The 27974-nt window shown below is 40.7% G+C and overlaps 1 protein-coding gene across 2 annotated transcripts in view; it reads left to right on the top strand.

Moving 5' to 3' along the window:
- LOC136874173 (brachyurin) overlaps positions 1–23566 on the top strand; it is a 48325-nt gene extending 24759 nt beyond the window's left edge. The window contains exons 3-7 of one of the 2 annotated variants that reach the window (XM_068227687.1): positions 3821–3965; positions 13307–13479; positions 21449–21550; positions 22824–22963; positions 23232–23566. In XM_068227687.1, coding sequence (XP_068083788.1) covers positions 3821–3965; positions 13307–13479; positions 21449–21550; positions 22824–22963; positions 23232–23390 — 719 coding nt within the window. In that variant the 3' untranslated portion in view covers positions 23391–23566. The remainder of the gene's footprint in view (positions 1–3820; positions 3966–13306; positions 13480–21448; positions 21551–22823; positions 22964–23231) is intronic. The other variant, XM_067147756.2, reaches the window with a different exon arrangement.
- Positions 23567–27974: the final 4408 nt, after the last annotated feature.

The following is a 27974-nucleotide window of genomic DNA, read 5'->3' as shown; positions in this document are numbered from 1 at the left end:
AAGTGGGCCATTCGCCAACGCCGTGTCCCATTTATCGTTCGCTACGTGCGCAGCACAGCGGCGCATTTCACATCATGAGCATACCTCAGTGACGTCAGTCTACCCTGCAATTGGCATAAAGGTCTGACCACTCCTTCTTGGTGTTGCATTTGCTCTGTCAGTCAGTGTATTTTGTACATGAAGTTGTCAACCGAGCGGCGATAGGGGCATTTATGTTAGGATCTTTTCTCGGTGTGAACTTTCATTTTGATGGGTATCATATTTTGAATCAGTGTGTATATTACCTGTATATTATATCCTACCTCAATGACAGACATCAAATTGTACTGGTGGAAACTTAACAACCTGTGGCTCTCAAATTTAAAACAAGGGTGATTCGGGGTCCATATATAGGAACTTCAGCGTGTATATAAATGATATTTTAAATAATATACCCTTCAGGTCTGTGCTCCATGCAGATGATATTGCTATCAAATCTAGCAATAGAGACTTAATGAGTTTTGGAGAGGAAAGGGTAGAAATGCTAAAAAAAAATCGTCCTCTTTGTTGCATGTGAATAAACTTTTCTTAAATAGTAACAACACAGAAGTTATCTACTTCCATTTAATTCATTCAAGTTTGGGTAATATGATCAAAATTTTGTCAATTTTTGGAATTGTATCTGGATTGTAAATTAACCTAAACACACACACACATGTATGAAACTGGCTAGAGTGATATTTTTACTTCGAAGATTTCAAGGGTCAGGTTAGTAGTAGTCAGATGAAATGAAATGGGTATGGCTTTTAGTGGCGGGAATACCCGAGGACATGTTGGACTCGCCAGGTGAAGGTCTTTTGATTTGACACCTGTAGGTGACCAGCGCGTCGTGATAAGGATGAAATGATGATGAAAAGGACAAATACACCCAGTACCCATGCCAGCGAAATTAACGAATGATGGTTAAAATTTCCGGGAATCGAACCCGGGGCCTCTGTGACCGAAGGCCAGCACTCTAACCATTTAGCCACAGAGCTGGACAGTAGTCAGATGATGTGTGTATACTATGCCTTCTTTCATTTACGTCTGTCATATGGTACTCTTTTATGGGGTAATTCAACAGGGGCTCAAGCTCTATCCAAGTGGCAAAGGAAGGCAATAAGATATATTAAATATAAGCCCACCAGGGAGGCATGAAAGCCAATGTTTCAAGAACTTACAATTATGAGTCTTCCCTCATTATTCATATATCATAGTGTACTCAATACCGTTCGCAAAAATGTACACTCGTATGACAAAAGAAATATGAATCATTTAGATTTACCACATGTTAGGTTAAGGAAAACACAAGAAATATATAGGTATGAAATGAAAATCGACAGCCTGTTTCCAGTCATTCGACCGGTTCAAGAATGGAATGAATGAAGCCCCCATATAGCGGCGAGGATAGGAATGGTACCGGCTGCCGAAGCCTGTCCCACTTCTCTGGGGCAATTATTAATGACTGACAGATAAAATAAAATGATATTGGAGAGTGTTTCTGGAATTAAAGATGAGATGGAAAAACCGGAGTAGCCGGAGAAAAGCGTGGAATCTGTGTATATTATTTTTGACCCTATTGGGTAGCTTGCAGTGTCACCTTGCTTGCAAAACTTATCTTGCAGCAGACATGGGAAACAGGTATAGGTTGGGATCAGGAAGTGAATAAGGACCTCAAATCACAATTCTTGACCTTGATGAGGGATTTTCCACACTTAGAAGAAATCAAAATTCCAAGATGGATACCGGGGTCAGATACGCAATAAGATTGGACACTTCGTACCTTCTGCGACGCAAATCAACTCTCGTATGCAGCTGTGGCTTACGTGTTGATCATCAGGATCAGGTTCATGTCCAGCTCATCCTCGCTAAAGCAAGAGTCTCTCCAGTTAGTAAGCCTAACCAGGAAACGACAGTCCTGAGGATGAAATTGTTAGCTTCAACAGTAGGTTCTAGGATGTGCTCTAACATTGTTCATGACTTCAACGTCCCTGGTGTTAAGACAATATTTTGGAGTGACACCACTACGGTCTTAGCATGGATTCAAAGAGATGATAAATGGGATATGTGAGGTATTTGAAGTTACTGGTATCGATTTAGCAGGTCCGCTATACGTCCAGACTGAGAAGGGCAGTAAAGAAAAGGCACGGATGTGTTTGCATATAATTGTGGAGTGTAACGAGCAGTACATTTGGAGCTTACATCTTCCCTCTCAACGACAGTTTCACTCAGAGTCTTAGGAGATTCATTACTACCAGGTAGAAGTGGTCAGCCATTTCTTGCCTATAGTGACAATGGTACTAAGTTTTCTGTCACTGATATTGCATTTAAGAAATTGGACTGCAACTATAGTAACCTTTACAGCACTGCCAGAAAAATTAAATGGATGTTTAATCCTCCAACTAAATCCTAGTGGGGTGGTTGCTAGGAGCGGCTTATTGGAATACTGAAGAGACTACTGGGTCGTGTCCTAGGCCAAACATCGTTTCACTAGGAGAAGATACAGACAATTTCGTGCCGTCATCAATGTTCGTTCCCTGATTTACGTGCCTCAGAATCGTGGTGATTTGACTTCTCTAACACCCAGTAAATTTCTACAGGAACTTGAAGAGAAAGGAGTTCCAAGTTTTGATTTTACAAAAGCTACGAGAAGTTCTCCTACGGAGATTTCATTCTGAATACTTGGGCAGCTAATGTTGTTAGCCAATAAACAGCAACATAGACCAGTTTCAGTTAGTGAAATAGTGTTGGTGGAATATGACAACACAAAACGTGTAGAGTGGCCTTTGACAAGAGTTATTAAACTCCTAAAGGGACCTTACGGTGAAACCAGATTGATCAGAGTGAATACTTCAAGTGGCTTGCTTCTGAGACCAGTGCAGAGAATCTACCCGTTGGAACTGGAACTTGGCCAACCGCGTGAAAGTGCAGTCATCGGCAGAAGACTTCGAGTGGAAGTTGCAGAAATACGCGAATTGGTTAACGTGACCATCACCGAAGAGACTCCCAGTGAACTGGTGGAAACAAGATGTGGCATGACTGTTCGTAAGCCGCTAAAACTGAACATTTGATTGTGTTGTGTAAGTTATCGTTGTACTAACCACCGTTAACTTAGGTGGGAGAAGGTGTACTAATAACCTTAAGACTTTAATAATATCGATTGTTTTCAACTGTGTTGTGTGTGTGTGTAGAATTTTTTGGATTGAGTGTTTTGTTGTTGTTGTTGTTCACAAGATGTCTTCCATCTGTATGTGTTTAAATAAATCTGTTCAATCATTGAGGAATTGTACCCGTGTTTTATGGTTTTTGAAGTGAATACCCAACACTGCGCTGTAAATAGCCGTGATGTTGCATACGATTACTTTTTCCTAATGTTTTAACTTGGAACTTACACACTGAAGGATTTCGGCGATGCAAGCAAGGGAAAAGGATAGGAGTGGGAAGGTAGCGACAGTAGCCGTAATTAACAAAAATAATTTACGTAGATTTAAGAATATAACAGCGCTTATTAGGTCATCTGGTGACGAGTGATAATGTCATTCAATCAATGTAGCAACAGTCGACTGAAAGCTAACATTTCGGAATCATTTGAACATTGTAGGCGATCGAGTTTCTCTGCTGAGAAAGTAGAGCAGAGTGTTCACTAAACGTAAAGTGTCCCACAGATATTCTCTTTCACTTGCTGCCCTTCCCCTCTCGCCCCCCAACATTTATTGAAATCAGGTCTATTAACATGGGCCAAGGAAATTCAATCTAAACGTGATAAGTTCTTATCCTCATGAATTATTTCTCACTGTTAAAGGAGGAGTTCGAATAATTGGAGGAAGCGTTGCCAATAGAGGTCAGTTTCCTTGGCACGCTGCCATTATCGTAGATGGCAAGTTCGTCTGCAATGGCGCTCTAATTGACGCTTCGTGGGTTCTCACCGCAGCTCACTGTGTAGATGGGTGAGTACGAGAATTTTTATTACCTTTTAGAGTTTAGAACAATATAAATCAATATAACGTACCTCATTGGGAATAACGTCATATTCTAGTCTGATGAATATCTACTCAAATTCAGCCAAGAGAACATGGAAGGTCCTTACCATATTAAATGTAAAAAAATACAAATAACAATGTATTGTGGCAGGAAGGAAAATATGGAATGAAAATGAAGTGTCAGGACTCCTGTGGTCTAAGCCAGTAATTTAATAAAATTACACCAATTAGCAATTACATGCTTTTGGTGAAAAACCCATTTTCTTCTGGTGGTGTCATATTCTGTGATGTGGTTGACTTAATTACAACGTTATATTGCCTATCTTCAGAGTATAAAGTTACTATTATTTATATGAAGGTTTTGCATCTTCCGTTGGTTAGGCCACTGTTGTGGTGAAACTTAATTGCGCTTAAGAAAGGGAAGGAATGGTTGTTGAATAAATGATCCACTTTTAGGACCCGCTTTGTACAAGTTCAAGCATTAAAGTGTACGGATATCTATTCGTAATCCCGTAAGTTCAAAAGGGTATTCATCCTCCAAATTTATACCTGAGTATTTTCTTTCATTTCAGCTATCGGTGTATTATTTTCACGTCTATCAAATTCCCACACCCACTAATACAGACACTTTGTAAACGTACTTCACAAATATTTGAAAACAGTTTGAATAAGGCTGCACATTGTTCTTTACTGGAAGATTCAAATCCCATGTACTGAAAAATACACGGTGGGTCCTGTTTACGTTTCTCCACTTCTTTTCTGATCTCTACGTATATTCCTTTCCTGCAGTTCTTAAATATTCTTGTGTATGAATTTTCAGTCCTAGTCCTTTCCCTAAAAGGACTTTTAATGTTGAAAACCCTTCGTAGCAGACAATGTAAGGGTCCCCATACTACGAAGAAAATACAATTTAGCTCTTTCCTTGACTGTGCCGAAAAGTTGAATGGCTAAATGCCCAAAAAAAGGTTTCAAATTGTGAATGTTGGATAGTTATACCAAACAAAAAAAATTTTTGGAAAGCACTTCCGGCCTAACTGCAGTCGCGGTAATATAGCCTAAAATCGCCAGTTTCTTTACCCGTTTATTTTTCTTGTTTCAAATCCTAACCAAATAAATTTATTTACATAATTCTTTCTGTAATGTGTTCCTTGGTTCAGTATACTCAGGCGTTTATTGATTTTTATGTCCACACCGAATGTAGTTATAAGGTCTTAAGTGAAACTCTGTATTGACTCACATAGCGCTCGTAGTGGTGCTTAAGTGAAACATTGCATTGACTCACATTGCGCTCGTAGTGGTGCTTAAGTGAAACATTGCATTGACTCACATTGCGCTCGTAGTGGTGCTTAGGTGAAACAATGCATTGACTCGCATTGCGCTCGTAGTGGTGCTTAAGTAAAACTCTGTATTGACTCACATTACGCTCGTAGTGGTGCTTAAGTGAAACATTGCATTGACTCACATAGCGCTCGTAGTGGTGCTTAAGTAAAACTCTGTATTGACTCACATTACACTCGTAGTGGTGCTTAAGTGAAACATTGCATTGACTCACATTGCGCTCGTAGTGGTGCTTAAGTGAAACATTGCATTGACTCACATTGCGCTCGTAGTGGTGCTTAAGTGAAACATTGCATTGACTCACATAGCGCTCGTAGTGGTGCTTAAGTGAAACAATGCATTGACTCACATAGCGCTCGTAGTGGTGCTTAAGTGAAACAATGTATTGACTCACATTGCGCTCGTAGTGGTGCTTAAGTGAAACATTGCATTGACTCACATAGAGCTCGTAGTGGTGCTTAAGTCAAACAATGTATTGACTCACATAGCGCTCGTAGTGGTGCTTAAGTGAAACAATGTATTGACTCACATTGCGCTCGTAGTGGTGCTTAAGTGAAACATTGCATTGACTCACATAGAGCTCGTAGTGGTGCTTAAGTCAAACAATGCATTGACTCACATTGCGCTCGTAGTGGTGCTTAAGTGAAACAATGCATTGACTCACATAGCGCTCGTAGTGGTGCTTAAGTAAACCTCTGTATTGACTCACATAGCGCTCGTAGTGGTGCTTAAGTGAAACAATGCATTGACTCACATAGCGCTCGTAGTGGTGCTTAAGTGAAACTCTGTATTGACTCACATAGCGCTCGTAGTGGTGCTTAAGTGAAACAATGTATTGACTCACATTGCGCTCGTAGTGGTGCTTAAGTGAAACAATGCATTGACTCACATAGCGCTCGTAGTGGTGCTTAAGGGAAAGAATGCATTGACTCACGTTAGCGCTCGTAGTGGTGCTTAACTGAAACAATGCATTGACTCACATTGCGCTCGTAGTGGTGCTTAAGTGAAACAATGCATTGACTCACGTTAGCGCTCATAGTGGTGCTTAAGTGAAACAATGCATTGACTCACGTTAGCGCTCGTAGTGGTGCTTAAGTGAAACAATGCATTGACTCACATTACGCTCGTAGTGGTGCTTAAGTGAAACAATGTATTGACTCACATAGCGCTCGTAGTGGTGCTTAAGTGAAACAATGCATTGACTCACATTGCGCTCGTAGTGGTAGAAAAATGCAAACTGATAGCGATAGCGATAGCGATACCACATAGCGATGATTAAGAAAAGGATTGTAATTTTTAGGAATAAATAATACACTGACTGACAGAGCAAATGCAACACCAAGAAGGAGTGGTTCGAAAGGGATGAAAGTTGGGGAAAAAACAGAGACGGCACGGACGAATAATTGATGTTTATTTCAAACCGATATGCAGGTTACACAATGCGCACGGCATCGACTCAGTAGGATGTAGGATCACCGCGAGCGGCGATGCACGCAGAAACACGTCGAGGTACAGAGTCAATAAGAGTGCGGATGGTGTCCTGAGGGATGGTTCTCCATTCTCTGTCAACCATTTGCCACAGTTGGTCGTCCGTACGAGGCTGGGGCAGAGTTAGCAAACGGCGTCCAACGAGATCCCACACGTGTTCGATTGGTGAGAGATCCGGAGAGTACGCTGGCCACGGAAGCATCTGTACACCTCGTAGAGCCTGTTGGGAGATGCGAGCAGTGTGTGGGCGGGCATTATCCTGCTGAAACAGAGCATTGGGCAGCCCCTGAAGGTACGGGAGTGCCACCGGCCGCAGCACATCCTGCACGTAGCGGTGGGCATTTAACGTGCCTTGAATACGCACTAGAGGTGACGTGGAATCATACGCAATAGCGCCCCAAACCATGATGCCGCGTTGTCTAGCGGTAGGGCGCTCCACAGTTACTGCCGGATTTGACCTTTCTCCACGCCGACGCCACACTCGTCTGCGGTGACTATCACTGACAGAACAGAAGCGTGACTCATCGGAGAACACGACGTTCCGCCATTCCCTCATCCAAGTCGCTCTAGCCCGGCACCATGCCAGGCGTGCACGTCTATGCTGTGGAGTCAATGGTAGTCTTCTGAGCGGACGCCGGGAGTGCAGGCCTCCTTCAACCAATCGACGGGAAATTGTTCTGGTCGATATTGGAACAGCCAGGGTGTCTTGCACATGCTGAAGAATGGCGGTTGACGTGGCGTGCGGGGCTGCCACCGCTTGGCGGCGGATGCGCCGATCCTCGCGTGCTGACGTCACTCGGGCTGCGCCTGGACCCCTCGCACGTGCCACATGTCCCTGCGCCAACCATCTTCGCCACAGGCGCTGCACCGTGGACACATCCCTATGGGTATCGGCTGCCATTTGACGAAGCGACCAACCTGCCCTTCTCAGCCCGATCACCATACCACTCGTAAAGTCGTCTGTCTGCTGGAAATGCCTCCGTTGACGGCGGCCTGGCATTCTTAGCTATACACGTTTCCTGTGGCACATGACACCACGTTCTACAATGACTGTCGTTTGAGAAATCACGGTACGAAGTGGGCCATTCTCCAACGCCGTTTCCCATTTATCGTTCTTTACGTGCGCAGCACAGCGGCGCATTTCACATCATGAGCATACCTCAGTGACGTCAGTCTACCATGCAATTCGCATGAAGTTCTGACCACTCCTTCTTGGTGTTGCATTTGCTCTGTCAGTCAGTGTATATTCTCATACTTTATTATATTTTATTTACCTAAAATTCGTAGCCCATATCCATAGGATGTTTTCAACATTGAGTTGCTTGCCTGAAGAGCTAGAACTGTGCATTTTTTAAAATTTTCTCTTGTTATTCTGATAATTTTAGTATTTGGAGTTTATCTATAGCAAATTGAAGGTTTGCCTCCTATGCATTTGTTATTTTTATTGCTGTTGTTATACATGAAGTCCTCTCATTCTTTGATAGGAGGCTTAACAAATGTTGCACTTGACTTCAAGATAAGGTAATAAGGTGAATAGGTGTAACGTACTTTGGAGAAAGAAAGAAAGAAAGAAAGAAAGAAAGAAAGAAAGAAAGAAAGAAAGAAAGAAAGAAGAACTAATGTTTCCATTCTGGATGAACTCTGCGTCAAGAAACGTCTATCTTCCCGTGCGAGTGAGTATTACCTCCAGTTCCTTGGCCACATTTTCAGACGAGACGGAGAGAACTTGGAAAAGATCATTTTGCAAGGCAAAATCGAAAGCAGTAGACCACGAGGAAGAACCTATAGATTTATAGATCAGGCGAAGAAGATCACTGGTCTACCACTTCAGATAATATTAAGGAAATTGCAACACATAAATGATAGATTTATGAGGTCACGACGCACAGTAATGAGCATAACGACTAATGATGATGACTTTGGAGAAAGTTCTCATCAACAGGAACAGATGGCATCTTTATATATGGTTTTGCGTGCTGAAGAGGGTTAGACACTATGGCACTGGTCGCCTCAATTGTTTTATGCTTCCTACTCCACCTTCTGTCTAGGCCTGAAATATCAACTTGAAATCTTGTTTTGCGATTCCCTACAATTTGCTAAAATTCGACATAGAACTAGTGTAGTTTAAGGTATCGATTTGCACGCATCAGCTACGAGATTGGAAATGTTTGTAAGTAAAAGATATTTCTGAGTATGTGGTGTAATTGTAATGAAGTCGGCGGTTTGATAAATGGGAAAAAGTATGAGTATCCACACATTCTACCCCTTTCTGTGATGGAAATGACAAAGCCAGTTTATAGGGATCTGCTGAAAAATGTCTGTGTGGACGGACACAAAATCCAAACTAGAGTGCAAACAATATCTGGAGCCGGATTCCCAAAACAATCTATACCCTACACCAATCTATACCCTACACCAGGGCCTCTCAGAGTGCATGCATCTGGTGCATGCTCTGTGCACGGTGCAAAAGACGACTTCGCTTGGTTGACCAGAGTGCAGACGACCCACTCCTCGATTTGGAGCAATGCCGCTGTCTCTCTCTTTCCCCACGCCTGTCTCGCTCGCTCCGCCAGTCTCCCTCATCCTCACTTGCTCCGTAGCGCTCCATATCCGAGCCGAGTTGCGCCGAGCTTAGCCGAGTAGCCCAGAGACAAAGCGTTGGTCCGAACCGACCCGAGTGTGACCGATGCAGTGTGCATAGGAATTCTGCGCCTCAATTTGCTCGCGTGAGATTTTGGGCGTTTGAGAGGCCCTGTCCTACGCCTTGGTGTATTTGATGTAGTAACAATATTCAATAAAGGAAATGTAACAAGATTTAAGGTTTTTGAAAAACTGGGATTAGGTGTCAGGTGTTGAGCTGTTGAGCCCATGCTGAGATAAGACAAGTAAAGACTCCAGAATGCTAACAGAATATTCCAGAATTTCACCAAGGAAGCAAGGGAACGACATATAGCTGCCAAAAGAAAACTGCTAGATCAGTTTTAAGATGAGGAGGATGACCCAAGTTAAGGGGCAGCCTTATTCTTCCATTGTAATTATGGAGGCTATTTTCCGGTAAGAGTAGCTTTCTATTGGTTACAGGAGCTGGAAACTTTCACAGTTTGTTTATTCAAGAATTCTACTTGTGACAAAGTTCTCTAATTGTTTGATTTCTAGTTTCTGGTCATCTTAATGAAAATTATGTTCCCTGAACTATATAAATATTTTTACATTTAAAAATATATTTACGAAACATGACGCACAGTTTCAATTACATATGCTTCAGTAGTTAGTCAAGGTACATGTCCTGAACACATAACAATTATTTCATAAGTCCGCCATGGATAGTTTCTGAGAAAAGGTACATCAATAATTGAATATTTAGCATTGCAGGTAGGTGGCATATCGTTTCCCCTAAAGCTTTGTGCAAGAATTTGGGCCATGAAATAGGGGGATTTATTTTTTCATCAGCTAGTGAATGCATAAAATGATTAACAATTCCGAAAATTCGCAATTTTCGTGATCCCAAGCTGAACATGTGTCGCTCTGTGTAGTCATCAGGACTTTAAAATTCCACTCCAAATGTGAAGCCATCACTTAGAAAATTTCTCAAACCAAAGCTTTTGGGACTCCGGAACTTTTCGGTATCCATTTCATGTTGGGAGAAATTGAACTTGTAATTATACACACAGACTTGAGTGAAGGGATTGCATTCTATCATCCTACGATCAAGTTACTTATACTTTGTTATTCTTGTTATGAGAGGGTAATCCAGTATTTGAAGCACAGTGGAATAGTATCACATGGACTATTTATGTAAAGTTTGCCTTAATCAGTTTCGCGGTTAGGTTTGCCAGTAGCCACGTCACGAAGTTGTCCAGGTCCTAATACGTTTGGTTCGCTAAGTTTCAAGAAACACATGTGGAGAAATTTGTAACCAAAAGTGAGTATTTCTTAGATGTGAAGCTTCCACGATATGACTATGTAGGATTATTTAGTTCTTCTTACGGGTTGAAACGTGTGGTCTTTTTTTTTTTTTTTACATTGCCTACTGTTTGTCGGCTTTTCGAATACATTGCAAAATCCTTTGTCAAGGCGACTGCATTACTCCTACTCTAACCAAGGTAATCAGTCTCCGAGGCAAATAAATCGTAAAAATTCGCAGGTTTTCTTGAACCTCAAATGCTGAACCTATGTCTTTGTAGTCGTCAGGACATTATAATTCACTCCGAATGTCAACTGAAGACTTCAAAATTTCTTAAATCAACGCTGTTGGGACTCTAAAACTTTTCGATAGCCAGCCTGGGAGACAGATTACCTCGGATCAATTAGGGGTATTTCAGTCGCCTTGACAAGGAATACTGCAATGTATTCGAAACGTTGGCAAGCTGTATGGAATGTACAAGAAACAACATCACGGTTCAACCGGATAGAGGATCTAAAAGTGACTGTTATTTAGGTTGAAAGTAGTGCGTTCAAGAGTTCTTACATAAGTCCGTTAGTGGAATATCACCACATTGAGTGGAGTGTGTGCCACGTTACTCTAACTCCAAGATGAACGTATACTGCCAAAGTACTTCAAGATCTGGAGAGATGATGGACTAAAGAGATGGAAACTGTCTAGGCATTTTCTAGTCCCCAGGTCCTATAACACAACGTGGTGTGAGTCATATCATTCATGTGTTTGTTGACGTCTGACTTTTTTTGTGTTCATTAATATAAGTATTTCCTTAGGTAGAAGTATGCTTAATTACTTAGTAATGCAAATGTGGACAAATTCTGTAGCATGCTGGAATGCCACCTTGCGATATTGTTGTCATTCGAGTGTCACTAGCAAATTAGGTTACGTCGCGGTGTGTTTTCATTTCAGATTAAGTTATGCGTTAAATGTCATGATGTTGTTAGTGGTAATAGTATCATTCATGACAGAATTCCGAGGTTCAGTATAAGATATTTCCCTTTGAAATCTTTGAATATTCCATCTGGGAGATTTCGTTTAGATTGTAATGACTTCCAACGTTATGAAATCCTGACTAAATTGTCCTGATAACCTAAAATATAGTTCAGTATTGGGACGACTGAAATTTCATGGGCACAAAGAATGAAAAATAAAAGACTTACTAAAAATATATGTAATTACGCCTCCTCACTAAAATTCAAGAATAATTGGGTAATCGACATTGAAAACAACTTCAAGAAATCAGTTTAACGGATGAAATTATATAGGACAGACCTAACTTTAGAACGTTGGTGAACAAACATAATTTTTCTGAAAAACCCAAGATGAGAACCGCCAATGCATGGACGGAAGAACGGTAGAAATCACACAGCGAGTGGATCGGAAGTTTCTGGGAAGAGAAGAAAGCAGATACATCCGCTAAATAAGTTCAATCACGCTCCTTAATTAGGCATAAAATTGTGATAAAGACAGTATTGACTTACTGATTGTTTAAACATCTACTAGTAAAAGTATATTTGTGTCATCTTAGATTTAAATCCAGTAAAGTACCATATGCTCAAATCAAGAACAAATATAGGCCTAATTCCCATGTGTTTTTTATGATGTGGGAATTTCTTCCTGGTAATAAGTCAGATATAATAGCCTTGGTGATGTGGCACTGGATGTTGTGTGGAACATGGTGGTCTGTTCTTGTGATAAATTTTAGTGATTTTCAGCCCAAATGAGTTTCTTGCCACGTGACCTGTGATTTAGAGTTGTAAACATTGTTTATACAATTACATTGTTAAGATGGAAGCCAGACTTCCCAGTGTCGACTTCGTTAATGTAACTTAAAAGCTTTTCAGTGTGTTGATTATCTAGTTAAAAGCATGTTATATAACACTATAACATACCTGTAAAGAATTACACACTATTAAACAAGAATTACAGGTTTCGTTCTGCAAGAAAATCCTCAGATTATATCATATCACTTTAACTCATGCGCATATAAGTAGAATATTGTTTACTTTTGGAGGTGCATATGGTCCTGAGGTTCACGCACCCTACAGCAAAAATGAGTACCAGGTTAATTCCTGGGGGGCAAAGGCGGCCGGGCATAGAGCTAACCACTCTACTCCATCACGTGCCGAGTTTAACAATGGTGGAAGCCTTTACATTCCACTCCTCCAAGGGCCTTCATGGCCTGTACAGAAGTGAGTTTGCTTTGCTTTTAATTGTTTACTCTGGGAAAAACTGGTCAATGATTATGTTAGGCGATGTTATGAAAAATAATATATGTATTAGTCCTATACTGTCACTTTAGAAAACTACGGAAATTATTATGTACTTGGTCTTAGCTGCTGTAGTCCGTTACCTTCAGAAACTGTGTTTGGACTCACGCCGGTCCTTTAGCTTAACTCTTGGTCTAGGGAGGTCAGTAGCGGTAAGGAGAAATTGCCTACATTTGTTTTTAAATACAGACTTTTAAATGGATACATTGTATGGAATTGCTTGTACAATACCTTTGTGTGATCTCCAGATGGGCACGTATTTCTAATTTCAGCGCTTACGTATTCACTGTGGTGTTGGGAGCTTCGGAGAATGTGACGTCGAATTCCCAGAGTGGCGTGCTAATGCAGGTCACCACAAACAAAATCGTTCACTCTGGTTATAGCAAGGCCACTTACAGGAATGATATTGCTCTTCTGAAGCTGGATATACCTATCCCTGTCGCCAGTAAGTAGATTACATTGACCTTCCTGTTCCGAATAACATAGAATTTATTGCGTAGCTAGTTTCATGAAGGCTGCTTCTCCATACTGGGACTATGTGTCCAGTATGTTAATACTAGACGAAGTATATAATCATCGATGGTCTCATTCGAGCTTACAGGAGTGCTGTCATCATCACCATTATCATACTCATCATCCCAGTCATCACACTTTGGTGAAAATAAGAATTATTCTCGAACTCTTCAATGTTGCAAATTAGACACTTATCATTAGAAAGGTTCAAAATGCCAAATTCGTAGACAGTGAGTTATTGTTAAAAAATTGACACTGACAATTTATTTCCTTTCTATCTTTTTTTTCTTTCTTAACCTGTTGAACCTCCGGGGCTGGTATTCCATCGGACTCAGTGAGGGATCCCACATCTACCACCTCAAGGATAATGTCCTGGAGCGTGAGACTTTGGGTCAGGGATACAATTGAGAAAGGGGACCAGTACGTCGTCCAGGCTATGCTGAACAAGGGCCCAGTAGGGAATGGGGAGATCGAAATGGATTGACAAGGAAGAGAAAGGGAAGCGCCGTGGCCTTAAGTTAGGTATCTTCCAGGCATTTGCCTGGAGGGGAAGTGAGAAAACCCCAGAAAACGACTTCAAGGAGGGCTGAGGTGGGAATAGTATCCCCGTCTCTTCATTTGATCTCCCGAGGCTGAGTAGACCCTGTTACAACCCTCGAACCATTTTTCAAATTTCGTGGCAGAGCCGAGAATCGATCCCGGGTGTCCAGGAGGGTGGCAGCTTTTCATCCTAAACTCTACACCACAGAGGCGGAACAATCAATTTAATGGATTTATTTAAGGAATTAAATCAAAGGAATAACTGGTAACTTTTCATCTTTGACAATAGATAAGTCCTGGAAACATTTCATGTATACTATGTTACATTTATTATTCACGGATCTGCAAATAACATTACGTTCTTCCTTGGCCAAATAGGGAATCGTGACCTTCAAATCGTTCTTTTTCTTTTTTCGAGTGAGAACGTTTAATGGAGTGCTACTTCAAACGTAGCTCATTATGCTAAATGTCATTTACGTGTTTCCCATATTTTCTCAAGTTTGACCTTATGGCCAGTAAATGCTAATTCCAATGAGTCATAGGTAATGTCGACAGCTTTGCAAAAATTCATAGTTATTGTCATTGAAATTTCTATCTGCCATTGTTTGACGATGTTTTAACAACTTATTCCTATCAATTAAGTTCCCAGAAGAAAACCATAATTTAATTTCATCGATGGAAAAATGTAAAATCATTTAAGCTTTTTAGGCCTTATCAGTCGTGAAATTACCAGCGTTTCGCCTCAGTGTAGTAGTGGGCTCATCAGTTGGATTGCTATATCTTTCAAGACTGTCGCGCCTAGTGCACCGTTGAGACACCAGTACAAGCCTCCTATGTAGGACAATGCAGTGACGGCGCGGGTTCGGGTATGAAGTGAGATGAATCATAGTAGCAAGTTTTTATGACCAGATGCCTTTCCTGACGTCAATCTGATCAGAGGAGGTGAAATGCATCACGTGATATATGATAGGAGGATGGGAGAGGCACATGTCCGACTCTTTGGCTGAATGGTCAGCGTTGATGCCTTCGGTTCAGAGGGTCCCGGGTTCGATTCCCGAATGAGTCGGGGTAATCGTGTTTGATTAAATATTCTGGCTCGGGGACTGGGTGTTTGTGTTTGTTCCAACACTTTAAACTTCATATTCAGACAATACATTAGAGCCTCCGTGGCTCAGGAGGCAACGCGTCGCCATCCAACGCTGGGTTCCGTGGTTCAAATCCCGGTCACTTCATTTGATGTTTGTGCTGGACAAAGCGGAGGCGGGACTAGTTTTTCTCCGGGTACTCCGGTTTTTCCCGGCATCTTTCATTCCAGCAACACTCTCCACTATCATTTCATTTCATCCGTCAGCCATTAATCATTGCCCCAGAGGAGTGGGACAAGCCTCGGAAGCCGGCATAATTCCCATCCTTGCCGCAAGATGGGGGCTTTATTCATTTCATCCCTGACACAGTCACTGACTGGAAACAGGCTGTAAGTTTCCATTTCCATTCAGACAACACACTACACTACTATCCACCACGGAAACACGCAATAGTGATTACGCAGTGTTCATATGGAGTGAGGGCATAGCACTTTGCTGATGGCGAATCGCCCGTTCGGTGAGGACCGTAAGCTTGAGCAGACTCCTTGATGCTACTCGACACGAGCAGGCTACGTGCCTCTCCCTCCTCTTCTTCTTCTTGTTCTACCGCTTTTCCCACACCTGTGTGGTTGCGGGTGCGAAATGTGTTGCACATGTGGATTTGGCCCTGCTTTACGGCCGGATGCCCTCTCCGACGCCAAACCTATTTGAAAGGACGTAATCACATTGCATGATTTTGTGGTGATTAGTAGTGTGTATGAAGATGCGTGTTGACACGAACGAAAATACCGAGTCACCCATCCCGACCCATTGGTATTAATGATATATCGTTGAAAGCACCGACCCAGCCGGGATCAGAGCCGGGGGCCCTCTGAACCGAAGGTCACTACTCTGACAATCAGTCAAGGCGCCGGATTTTTCTTGTTTAGGGCCATTTGAGCCCGCGTAACGTAACTATAAGGCATTTCTGGAAGCCTGTTTTTGCAGTGCAAAAGCGTTGCATTCGTTTTCTAGCGCCTGTCTTCTCTGTTCTGTCCAGCCACTGTTCTGCTTTTGATCATTGTGGCAGCTTTTAACACGTTGGGCGCCAACTTTTAATGTTGAAAACATTTCTAAGCAGACAAAGTAGGGGTTACCATACTACGAAAAACGTAAAATTAAGCAATTTCCTCGACTGAGCAGAAAGTTGAAGGGCCCTGAAAGGATAGTTCTATCAAACAAACAATAAAAGTTCGAAAATCACATCCGGCCTAAATGCATTTCCGCAAAACAGCATAAAATCGCTTGTTTCTTTGCTCGTTTTCTGTTTGTTTCAAATCCTAGCCAAATTAACTTATTTACATAATTCTATCTGTAATGTGTTCCTTGGGTCAGTACCCTCAGGTGTTTCTTGATTTTTTAAAAAATGCCCGAACGGAATGTAGTTATAAGGGCTTAAGTGAAACTCTGCATTGAGTCACATTAGCGCTCGTAGCGGTGCCTAAGTGAAACAATGCATTGACTGACATTGGCGCTCGTAGTGATAGAAAAGTGCAAACTGCTAATCTATCCCTACAATGTTTTCAATATAGACTTGCTCGCCTGAAGGGCTAGAACTGTTTTGTTGGTTTTTTTAATTTTTTACTTTGAAATTTTGCACTGTGGGCCGAAACTGTATTTCTATTTTCTGCAAGCGGACACGCATGTCCACCGCGGCCTAAGATGAAATACAAAATTAGTCACCTTTTCCCCTGTGGCGCTCAACGTGTTAATTACTGGTCTGTATTTTGATCGGTTAGAGATGTCCTCCGGATTCGGTCCCATTCTCTTCAGGTGCTTCCTTGAACCATTTACACGAGACGTTAAATCTGTTGTCCAATACATTAATAGTCTGCTTCGTTAGTCAAGTTGCATCCATTATGAACAATGATCGTAGAACTTCAGTCGTCATTTCCTTATTGACTCCATCAACCGTTCATCATCCCTGTATAGCTCTTCTATTCCTCGGAGTCTCTACTGCCCATCTGCTATCTTGGGACCTATTATTTTGCGAGGAATCTTGCGCTCCTACTTCTCTGCTTCTCTTAGTCTAGCCTTTCCTGTCATTCTGAGGCATTCACTTGCGTTCAGACACTCAGATTTAATCACTATGTTATAGTGCATGAGTTTAGCTTTTCTGGATATTGCTTTTTTTCTTGTGTATGACATGCGTCCTACGAATAGGTTCGGCCGTATTCTCTCACCTGTTGTTGTCAGCTTCTTTTTAACTGGTTTTCACCTGTACTATCACACCAAGAAGTCTTTAATTCTCTATTATTATTGCTGTATAGTTTATTTGTGACTAACAATACCTTATTACTTTAGGACCGGTTAAACATAAGAAAGGGACAAACATCTCCAAATTTGGCAGGATAAATGAAGAAAATTACATTTTATTCTCCACATTGCGGTGCTACAGAAATGGAGCTAAGCTCTGCAGTCGGAAGGCGAGTGGGTACGAACCTATCGTCCCCTGTCTTTAAAATCATATTTTGTTCTTTCCCACTTTTCTTCCCAGATAAAATCTTGGACGGTTCCTGTCAATCACCACTGATCGGCATTTAGGGCAGTCACTCAGGTGGCAGATTCCCCATCTGTTGTTTACCTAGTTTTTCTTAAATAATTGCAAAGAATTTGGAAATACCGTATATTGAACATCTCCCTTGGTACATTATTTCAATCCCTAACTCCCCTAACTATAAACGAATATTGATAGGCTAGAGCCAGTTCGTTTCACCTCTTTAACCAATTCAATTCACCATCATTCATCTTCATAAATACGTCAAATGAAGTTAGCGACGGGAGGGGCATTCTGCCGTAAAATCATGACATATCATTTCACCTCAACTCATCCCCGACCCTGTACTAGGAAACATCTAGAAAACTTCAATCAATACACCTAGTTTTTCCTTACACATTGTCATCTATTAAATTCTTCTTATTATTATCATTATATGTAATTATACTGCTAATAATAAGAGTTGGGGTCTGGCATTTCTTAGAGGGAGGTCCGTTTACTGCCTGCCGAGGCGGGATAAAGGGAGTGGCTGTGTGGTTGCCATGGAAACGAGGGTGGAGCGACTGCGGTTGCCATGGAGATAACACTTCAGGGCAGCTCGTCTTGCTAGGAGTTGCCAAACCAGTCACTGTCACTGATAAGAACATGATTGTTTGTATAAGAGTGATCGCAAATGGGACGACACCGCCTGGCCAGATAGTCTACAACAGATCACAGCGGCCAGAATGAAGGAGAGAACAAGTGAGCCGGAAGCGAGGGGTAAGAGTATGTAGAAAGGAATGCTGGAATGTGGCAACATCGTGAAATGGCACGTGGAGTGCTCCTCCCTCCAACCATACCTGTCAGACACCAACTCTTATTATTAGCAGTATAGGAAGAGAAAAATATAAGGGCAGTAATGGCCGAATGTATCAACTTTCATTATTGTAATGAGTGTTTAAAATGCCCATTAATAATTGTTTATCTCACTTATAGTGCATCAATCCCGATTATGGGATTAATCCCTGATTTAAATTTAGCCGGTCAACTTCGTGCGTTTAAGTATGCTAAACAATGATTAGCATCGAAACTTCATGTCAGTAAGGTTTGTAAACATCGATTTTGAAGACGAGTTACTGCATCCACAATATCTTGAGTACATTCTTATTCGGGGAGACAACAAGGTGATAGTTGAGAAGGGTAACCCTTTTGAAGAAATGAGTAGGATAAAAATCATGGAAAGGTTCCCTCTCTCGAAACGAACTGTGTTATCACAGAGGCTTATCCTGTGCGGAATGGAGAGAAACCATCAAAATGACGGCGAATGTCTGCCCGTTCTCTCCGTGCCGAGAAGGTCCCGGGACAACACCCACTGTCGGCGTTGCTGCAGAGAGCACGAAACTTTTGCCCATGTCCTGTCCTCACGGGGAGGTATTGAGAAATTTCCGCCATCATTCGATACGGCACATAATTGCGAACTCGCTGAGAGATCGCAGGTTCACAGTGGACGAAGAGGTTTCTGGTCTGTCTACGAATGGGAATAACAGGCGTATTGTCATGATAGCCTTTCAACCTGCTAGAAGCAAGGACTGATCTCTAGATCCCACAGTACGCTTCGAGTCGCACTTTAGCCAACCTGAAGAAGTCGACTTACCAGCCAACCGTAAACTATTATAAAACCAAATATCACCTAGACAACATCTCCGTCCATGATCGGTGCTCGAGGCACAATCCCTAAATTTCTTGTACATCTATGGAATTATCTTGGTCTCAACCGGACATGACTTGACGACATCGCTTTCGCCGCAATACGAGGTTGGATAACCCGCAATCATCTACATAATATCTGATCAGCTATACATCGTCAGACTCGTTGGCTGAATAGTTACCTATACATGGCAGATGCCGCCCACCTTCATCGAAGGGTCTATCTTACAAGGGCTGCACTCGGCTAGAAATAGCCATACGAAATTAAATTAAGTATTACCTACGTAACATCATGTTATGTTTCAAATTTATTTCTGAGCCTTGTGATTGTTGTTATTTGTATCTGGCTCATTCTAGCAAATTCGCCAGTGACTTAGAAGACAATAATGTGTAGTTGATATCCTCCGTCCTGGTGGTGGTGGTGGCGGTGGTGGTGATTTTTGTTTTAAGAGGATGTACAACTAGGTAATCATCCTCTCTGAACAAATTACTGGAAAAGAAATTTAAAATAAAATAAAAATACATATTGAAGGAAGGAATTTGGAAACGCAGTACAAAATAAAACAAAAAGCAATGAATTAGGCAGAAAAATTACTAACGAATCAAAAGGGAACGCCCGTTCCCTGAGTAACAGTAAAATTATTGTAATGTATATGCCCTTGATTAATTCATTTTCGCACATAAAGCAGTAGTCACGTCATCGGCTAGTATGCGTTCGAGTATTTCCTGCAGGCCGAGGCTCCGTCTTAGGCCAGAGAGATCGGCGCACTCTATCAGGATGTGAGCCGCTTTCCTTTGTCCTTGTGGTAGCCTCTTCATGGGGGAAGTTCAATTAATAAGGCAAAAATAAATATTACTACCACGAATTTGCGATCAGTTGGATTTTCCAGCACAAGGAAATAACCCTGTATTTCAGTAGACCTAAACAAGCTACTGATTATTTTAGAGTGTTACGCTACAGGTGCTTTTAACATCGTAATATGAAATATTGCCGGAATACATAGGGCAACTGCAGCCAGGATTATTCATGACGTACCGGGCGAGTTGGCCGTGCGCGTAGAGGCGCGCGGCTGTGAGCTTGCATCCGGGAGATAGTAGGTTCGAATGCCACTATCGGCAGCCCTGAAGATGGTTTTCCGTGGTTTCCCATTTTCACACCAGGCAAATGCTGGGGCTGTACCTTAATTAAGGCCACGGCCGCTTCCTTCCAACTCCTAGGACTTTCCTATCCCATCGTCGCCATAAGACCTATCTGTGTCGGTGCGACGTAAAGCCCCTAGCAAAAAAATTATTCATGACGTAAGTAATATTACAGCCTCTCTCAGCAACATATATGATTTTTTTGAAGAACAGATACTGAGAAAAAGAGAGTTCATGGAAGGACCTTTTAACATAGCCGTATTTCCTGGATTGATTGGAAAAATCGATTCATGTCTGAATTTAATTTCCTGGTGGCAATAATGCAAATATATTTAGGTTCAGAAAAAGATACTTGTGACAGCTTTACTAATAATATAATAATTTCTAGCCGGGTGCAGCCCTTTTAAGGCAGACACTCTGATGGCGGTGGGCAGCATCACCCCCGTGTAGGTAACTGCGTGTTATTGTGGTGGAGGATAGTGTTATGTGTTGTGTGTGAGTTGCAGGGATGTTGGGGACAGTACAAACACCCAGTTCCCGAGCCAAGGGAATTAACTATTTAAGGTTAAAATCTCCGACCGGGCCGTGAATCGAACCCGGGACCATCAGCACGCTAACCATTTAGCCATGGAGCCGGACGCTTTACTAATAAAGGACACCATCGCCAGATTGCTCGGTTCTCTGCACGATGGCACTATTTTTCAGAACTGCAGCAACTGGGCGAACTGATTAATTCCGCTACTAACTTAACACCATTAAGCAATCAGTGATTTCGGGTTGTGCGCCTCAGTTGTTTTAAACAACGATTACAATTCAAATAGATATTAAGTAATCTGCGATTAGTAGCTCATTAATCGAGATTGATGCACTTGGCGAGAACTTAAAAGAATGATTTGTGACGTACTTTTGCTCAGTTTCAGAATTTTTTGGCATTATAAAACGTCCTACTACAGCAGATGACAGTAAAACTCTTCTTGCTGGCCCCCTCACTGTCGTCGGGTGGGGCTCTGTGAACAGTAAGTAATCTACAATTCTCAGTTAGGCCTAAATCTGTCATGAATTTAATGTAAATTTCATGAAGAAATTTCTAATCATTCTATATGTAGACATATACATGCAAGTAATTGATTGATTGATTGATTGATTGATTGATTGATTGATTGATTGATTGATTGATTGATTGATTGATTGATTGATTGATTGATTGATTGATTGATTGATTGATTTTATAGCAATAAGGAGCTTTGGCAGAATGATGGGATGTGCCAGCATTGCGGCAAAGGTTTTGTTTATAGAATTAATCTCTTCTGCCAGTTAACAGGTAAAAAATTGATGCGCACCGGAAACATCTTTATACTCGTCAGCAATTGATAATGATATGTACATCTTACTTCATGTTAAGACGTTTCTCTTTTAGAGTAAATCAAACCTCATTGATTACCCCAACAATGTTATCTTATTATCCGGCGTACTACAGTATCAGTTCATTAGCTGAAAGTAAAACATGTTCACTACCAGACATGTGGTGTAAGTAAGTGAATTGTGTATAAGTGTATTACAGTCCCTATTCTTAAGGAACAATACATAACCTTGAATGAGATTATTGAGACATAGATTGGACAACTTAAGATACGAGTGATATACACATGTCATTCACTCACACATTCATTAAAGTCAACTGTATACACCCTGGAAGAATGTACGGCAAGCTGTTTGAAACTGTCTCTGCAAACATCAAATCAAAGAATGCTGCCACCTTTCCACTATAATATCGTTTATTAATAGTATTGCTAGGTTTCTCTTAAGTTTTAGTTGAACAACCTTTGTATATTGATCGGCGCTGCCGACCATTACATTCATTATGTTACCATGCAATCTGAAACTGTTGACTTACACTAAGGCCTCTCAGGGTGCATGCACCAGTGCAAGGTGCATAAGACGACTTCGCTAGGTTGACCAGAGTGCAGACCCCCACTCCTCGATTTTGAGCAATAGCTTTGTCTCCCTCGCTCCGCCTGTCTCCCCGTTCCTCACACGCTCTACAGTACTCCACCATCCGAGTCGAGTTGAGCGGAGCTTAGCCGAGTCGCCCCGAGACAAAACGCTCATCCAAACCGAGCCGAGTCGGACCTATGCACGGTGAACAGAACCTTTGCGCCTTCTTTTGCACCCATGAGACTTTATGCGTTTGAGAGACCCTGACCTACACTGTCTATTGTAAGAGTATAGGTATTATTTATAACGAGTTTTCAAATTGTAGTCACAAAAATATCTACGGTTTTCTTCCAGACAGTTCCAATACCCCCAGCCCCTCGCTGAAGTACTTGGATTTGGCAACAATAGAAAACGCAATATGTGCAAGGTTCTTCAATAATACCATACCGGACTCAAAGTTTTGCACTTCTTCTTCAGAACCAAGTCCTTGTAAGGTAAGTTGCTTAACTAGCTTCTTGACTTACTTCTACAGAGGTGAGGGGAAAAGGTACGAAATCGCAGTTGCAAGAACCAATATTTCAGTAGGGAAACCCATTACTACAATTTTCCACTTGATTTTCGGCTAGTTCTAGGGTGTGAAAGGTGAGATGTATACTTTCCTGTTTAAGATTAAGGAAATATGCCTCTATTTAATACATCCTGCGAATGAAATTTGGCATGTGTCATAATGATGACTTTGATTTCGATGTGCTTTTGTTTCAGTACGATGACGGTGCACCAATATTTACAACCAGAAACAACAATACGCTCTTAGTTGGAATGGTGTCTTTTACTGCACCCAGCTGTCAAAATGCCCCTACGGCAGCTACGAAAATCACAAGTTATCTCACCTGGATATCAGCAAATACTGGTCTCTCATAGGATCTGATCAGCAGATGATTCTATAAATTAACATGTTTTAAGAAAATGTTCTGTATCACATTATTTTAACCTTTTAAGTTCTGAAAATAAACCTGCTATCAATTTTAAACAATAGCACTTATGCCAGTCTCACTGCCTGTGTTGGATATTATATAATTAAAAATTAACATTTTATATTTCGATATTTTGGTAAACCTCTGCGCTGTCCTAAACATAAAATATTCGTACCCAATTAGTGGTATATTTTATATTTTATTTAATTTCGCGCAATGTGCATAAGTAGAGGACCTGCTCTTAAGCACTTTCACAGAATATTGTCAGAGATAATTCTCTGCGCTTACACGTCATTGCGTGATATCTGTCACATGGGTTATCACAAAGTTTGCATACGCATAGTTCATCCGGTTTGTGGTAGATGTCTCTCGTACAGATACTGTGCACAGTGGGTAATTTCTAGCATCCAGCCGGCCAAAAATAATATTTTCAACACTTGTCTTTGGTGCGCATTTTCTGTGAGTCGTGTTTATAAGACTCTTGGGTACAGTAATTAAGTATTGAAAAGTCGCGCTGTCTGATTATCTTTTCTCACCGAAGGCCTAAAGTGGCTCTCCTCCGTTAGGGCATCATATTCTGGGGAGGTGAGCGCGCAGTTATTATTATGCGAGGGATCAGTAAAGACATCAGAACTAAATATTTCTTTAGATTGCAATGTGATTATATTAGATGAAGGTATGTATTTTATATAGTATGTATCATTTTCTGAAAATTAGTATAATGTTGTCCGAAATATGCACTTAAAATTCAGGTACACGGTGTCCAAGCGCTATCTAATTATACAAATACTAGCAAGATACCCGTGCTTCGCTACGGTATTATACTGAAATTTATAATTGAATGCTTATAGTTTAAGATATATAATCCGCCGAAATTCGCGATCTGATCGTTTACTGCGAGAATCCGCCAAAATTCGCGATCTGACTCGTTTTCTAATAGATTACGGCAAGTTTCCTCCCATTTTTCAATCTTTCTTTCCAGCAATCGATTTCGTACTTCCCGGGCTAGGTCCAGGTATTCCACCCGGTCAGTTGTGTCCCTAAATCTTTGCCATCTTTTCCTATAAGCATTTTTAATATGGATCAAATCCTCCAGGAGATCCGGCGTGGTGTCGTCTTGGGTGCCTTGGCGGTACTAAACCTGCAGCCGGACTGCATTCTTAGTCATTACCCGTCCATGACCCGTTTCCAGCGCGGTCCGCACATTTGACGACGGTCCAGAATATTATTATTATTATTATTATTATTATTATTATTATTATTATTATTATTATTATTATTATTATTATTATTATTATTATTATTATTATTATTATAGATGTGCTGGACCCCGCAGCAAGATGCAAGACCGCTACTTGGCGGTAAATTACATCTGCTGCCATTGTCATTTTTGACAATGTGACCAGCACCATTGTCCCGCGAAGGCAAGTGTGCGGGATTTCTAGCGATAAGAATGACATACTTCCGTGCATTATTGGCCTTATTATAGAGGTGAACAATGTGACGGTCAATCTCATTCCTATCGTTTATTTCAAATGTGTTTAAATTTTTATTTATATGCCAGTAGAATCTACTGTAATCTAAGAACGTTCTCCGAAGGAAAAGGTGGCTGTTGAAAACGAACCCAGGAAAGATTAGAAATGATCGGTCTATGATCAGAATAAGTACATCGAAAATCTACAGCCTGTTTCCAGTCATTCGACAGGGTCAGGAATGGAATGAATAAAGCCCCATCTAGCGGCGACAATAGGAATTTTGCCGGCTGCCGAACCACACCTCTGGGGCAATGATCGATGAACGACAAATGAAATGAAATATTGGACAGTGTTGCTGGAATGAATGATGACAGGGAAAACCGGAGTATCCGGAGAAAATCCTGTCCCGCCTCCGTTTTGTCCAGCACGAATGTCACATGGAGTGACCGGGATTTGAACCACGGAACCCAGCTGTGGGAGGCCGGCGCGCTGCCGCCTGAGCAACGGAGGCTCATTATAAGTACATTATGAACAGTAAATTCAATTGGTCTCACCTCCTTTTACACCCCTCCGCCGTTAAGTTTATTTACACCCCCCAAAAAATTAAAGGAGGGGTTTTCTTTATGTTTAAAGGAGATTCCAAACACCAATGTTCACGTCTATTACTTTCAGTTTTGAGATATAAGTATCCCCATAAAAATAATTCACTTTTTTTACTTCCTTTCACACTCCTCCCCCCTCCCCAAGTGAATATTCCGGCAAAATATACGTGTTTCTTTAATAGTAAAAGATCATCTAAATACCAATTATCACGACTCTAACTTCAGTTTTTGATTTATGTGTCCTCATGAAAGGAATTCAACTCGTTTTCACTCCCGCCCAGAAGATGGTTTCCCCCACAAAACGCGTGTTTCTTTGTTTTAAAGGAGATCCACATACCAATTTTCACGTCTGTAACAACTTTAGTTTTTATTAGATGTATGTGTTCTCATAAAATTAAGTCAATTAATTTTTCAATTCTTTCACTCCCCCCCTTTCATTGGATTTTCCGAGAATACGTGTTTCTTTACTTTTAAAGTAGATTCCAAATATCAAATTTCACTTCTGTAACATCTTCATTTTTGAGATATCAGTAGCCTAATTAAAAGAATTCTACGCCATTTTCAGTCACTTTTACCCCCCTTCCACCCAAGTGGTATTTCCGAAAACTCAAAATACACGTTTCATTATTTTTAATAGAAATAAAATTTGCCATTTTAACTTCTGTAACATGTTAAGTTTTTTAAGATATACTCTAGAAATTCTCATTTTAAAATTTCATCCCTTTTCAGTTCCCCTTAAGTGGAGTTTCCAAAAACAAATCACCCATGTTTCTTTACATTTACAGGAGACTCCAAATACCCACTTTTTACGTCTTTAACATTTTACGTTTCTCAGATATTGTATAGATATAGTCTTTCAAAAAATTCACCCCAATTTGTCACTCTCGTTTAACCGCCATTAATTGGATTTTCCAAAAAAAAAAATACGTGTTTCTTTATTTTTAAAAGAGATTCCATATACAAATTTTCAGTTCTGTAATATCTTCAGTTTCTGAGATATATGTATCCTCATAAAAGCATTCAACTCATTGGTCACCCTTTTACAGCCCTCCTATTGGGATTTACAGAAAACAAAAAAAATACGTGTTCCTTTATTTTTAAAGAGATTCTAAATACCAATTTTTACATCTGTAAACTTTTAAAGTTTTTAGATGTAGACACACTCATTTTAAAAATTCCCCGCCCCCCCTTTTCACCCACCATTACTTGAATTTTCCAAAAACGAAAAATACCACTTTCTTCATTTTTTAAGTAGATCCCAAATCCCAATTTTCAGGTCTGTAATATCTTCAGGTCTGAAATATAAGTGGTCTCATTAAAGGCATTCAACCCTGTTTTAACCCTTTTCCATGCTTCCTATTGGGATTTTCCGAAAACAAAAATAAGTACGTGTTTCTTTATTTTTAAAGGAGATTCTAAATACCAATTTTTACATCTATAAACTTTAAAAGTTTTGAGATATAGATACACTAATTTTAAATATTCACCCCCTTTTCACCCCCCATTAATTGGATTTTCCCAAAACAAAAAAAAATACGTGTTTCTTTATTTTTAAAGGTGATCCGAAACACCAATTTTCAGGTCTGTAATATCTTCAGTTTCTGAGATTTATCCTCATTAAAGGCATTCAACCAATTTTTCGCCCCTTTTCACTCCTCCTATTAGGATTTTCCGAAAACAAAAAAATACGTGTTTCTTTATTTTTAATAAAGATTCTAAATACCAATTTTTACATCTGTAAACTTGAAAAATTTTGAGATACAGATGCACTCATTTTAAAAATTCACCCCCTTTCCACCCCGCCCTTAATTGGATTTTTCAAAAACAAAAAAATATGTGTTTCTTTATTTTTAAAGGAGATCCCAAACACCAATTTTCAGGTATGCATTATCTTCAGTTTCGGAGATATAAGTACCGGTATCCTGATTAAAGGCATTCTACCCCTTTTTCACCCTTTTTCACTCCCTCCTATTGGGATTTTCTGAAAACAAAAAAATACGTGTTTCCTTATTTTTAAAGAAGATTCTAAATACCAATTTTTACATCTGTAAACTTTTAAAGTTTGGAGATATAGATGCACTCATTTTAAAATTTCACCCCCTCTTTTCACCCCCTTAGCGACGGTTTATCCAAAAATCCTCTCTTAGCGAGCACCTACATCTTGATATGAATATATCTCCAAAATTTCATTTCTTTATGTCCAGTAGTTTTGGCTCGGCGATGATGAATCAGTCAGTCAGTCAGTCAGTCAGTCAGTCAGTCAGTCAGTCAGTCAGTCAGTCAGGACAAGTTATTTTATATAGATTTGAGCTGACTTTCAAAATGGATTGCCTTTGATTTCAGCAATGAAAGTATTTTAGATGAGTTATATATACTTCAATGAATAGAAAACTGTGACTTTTTGCTGCGACCAGGCGCGACCATGAGAGTAATTAATTATTTTCAGAAGCCATG

This window comes from Anabrus simplex, chromosome 5 (assembly GCF_040414725.1).
Source record: "Anabrus simplex isolate iqAnaSimp1 chromosome 5, ASM4041472v1, whole genome shotgun sequence".
NCBI lineage: Eukaryota > Metazoa > Arthropoda > Insecta > Orthoptera > Tettigoniidae > Anabrus > Anabrus simplex.
Note: the sequence above shows the minus strand (reverse complement) of the source record. Positions and strands in the feature narration are given on the sequence as shown.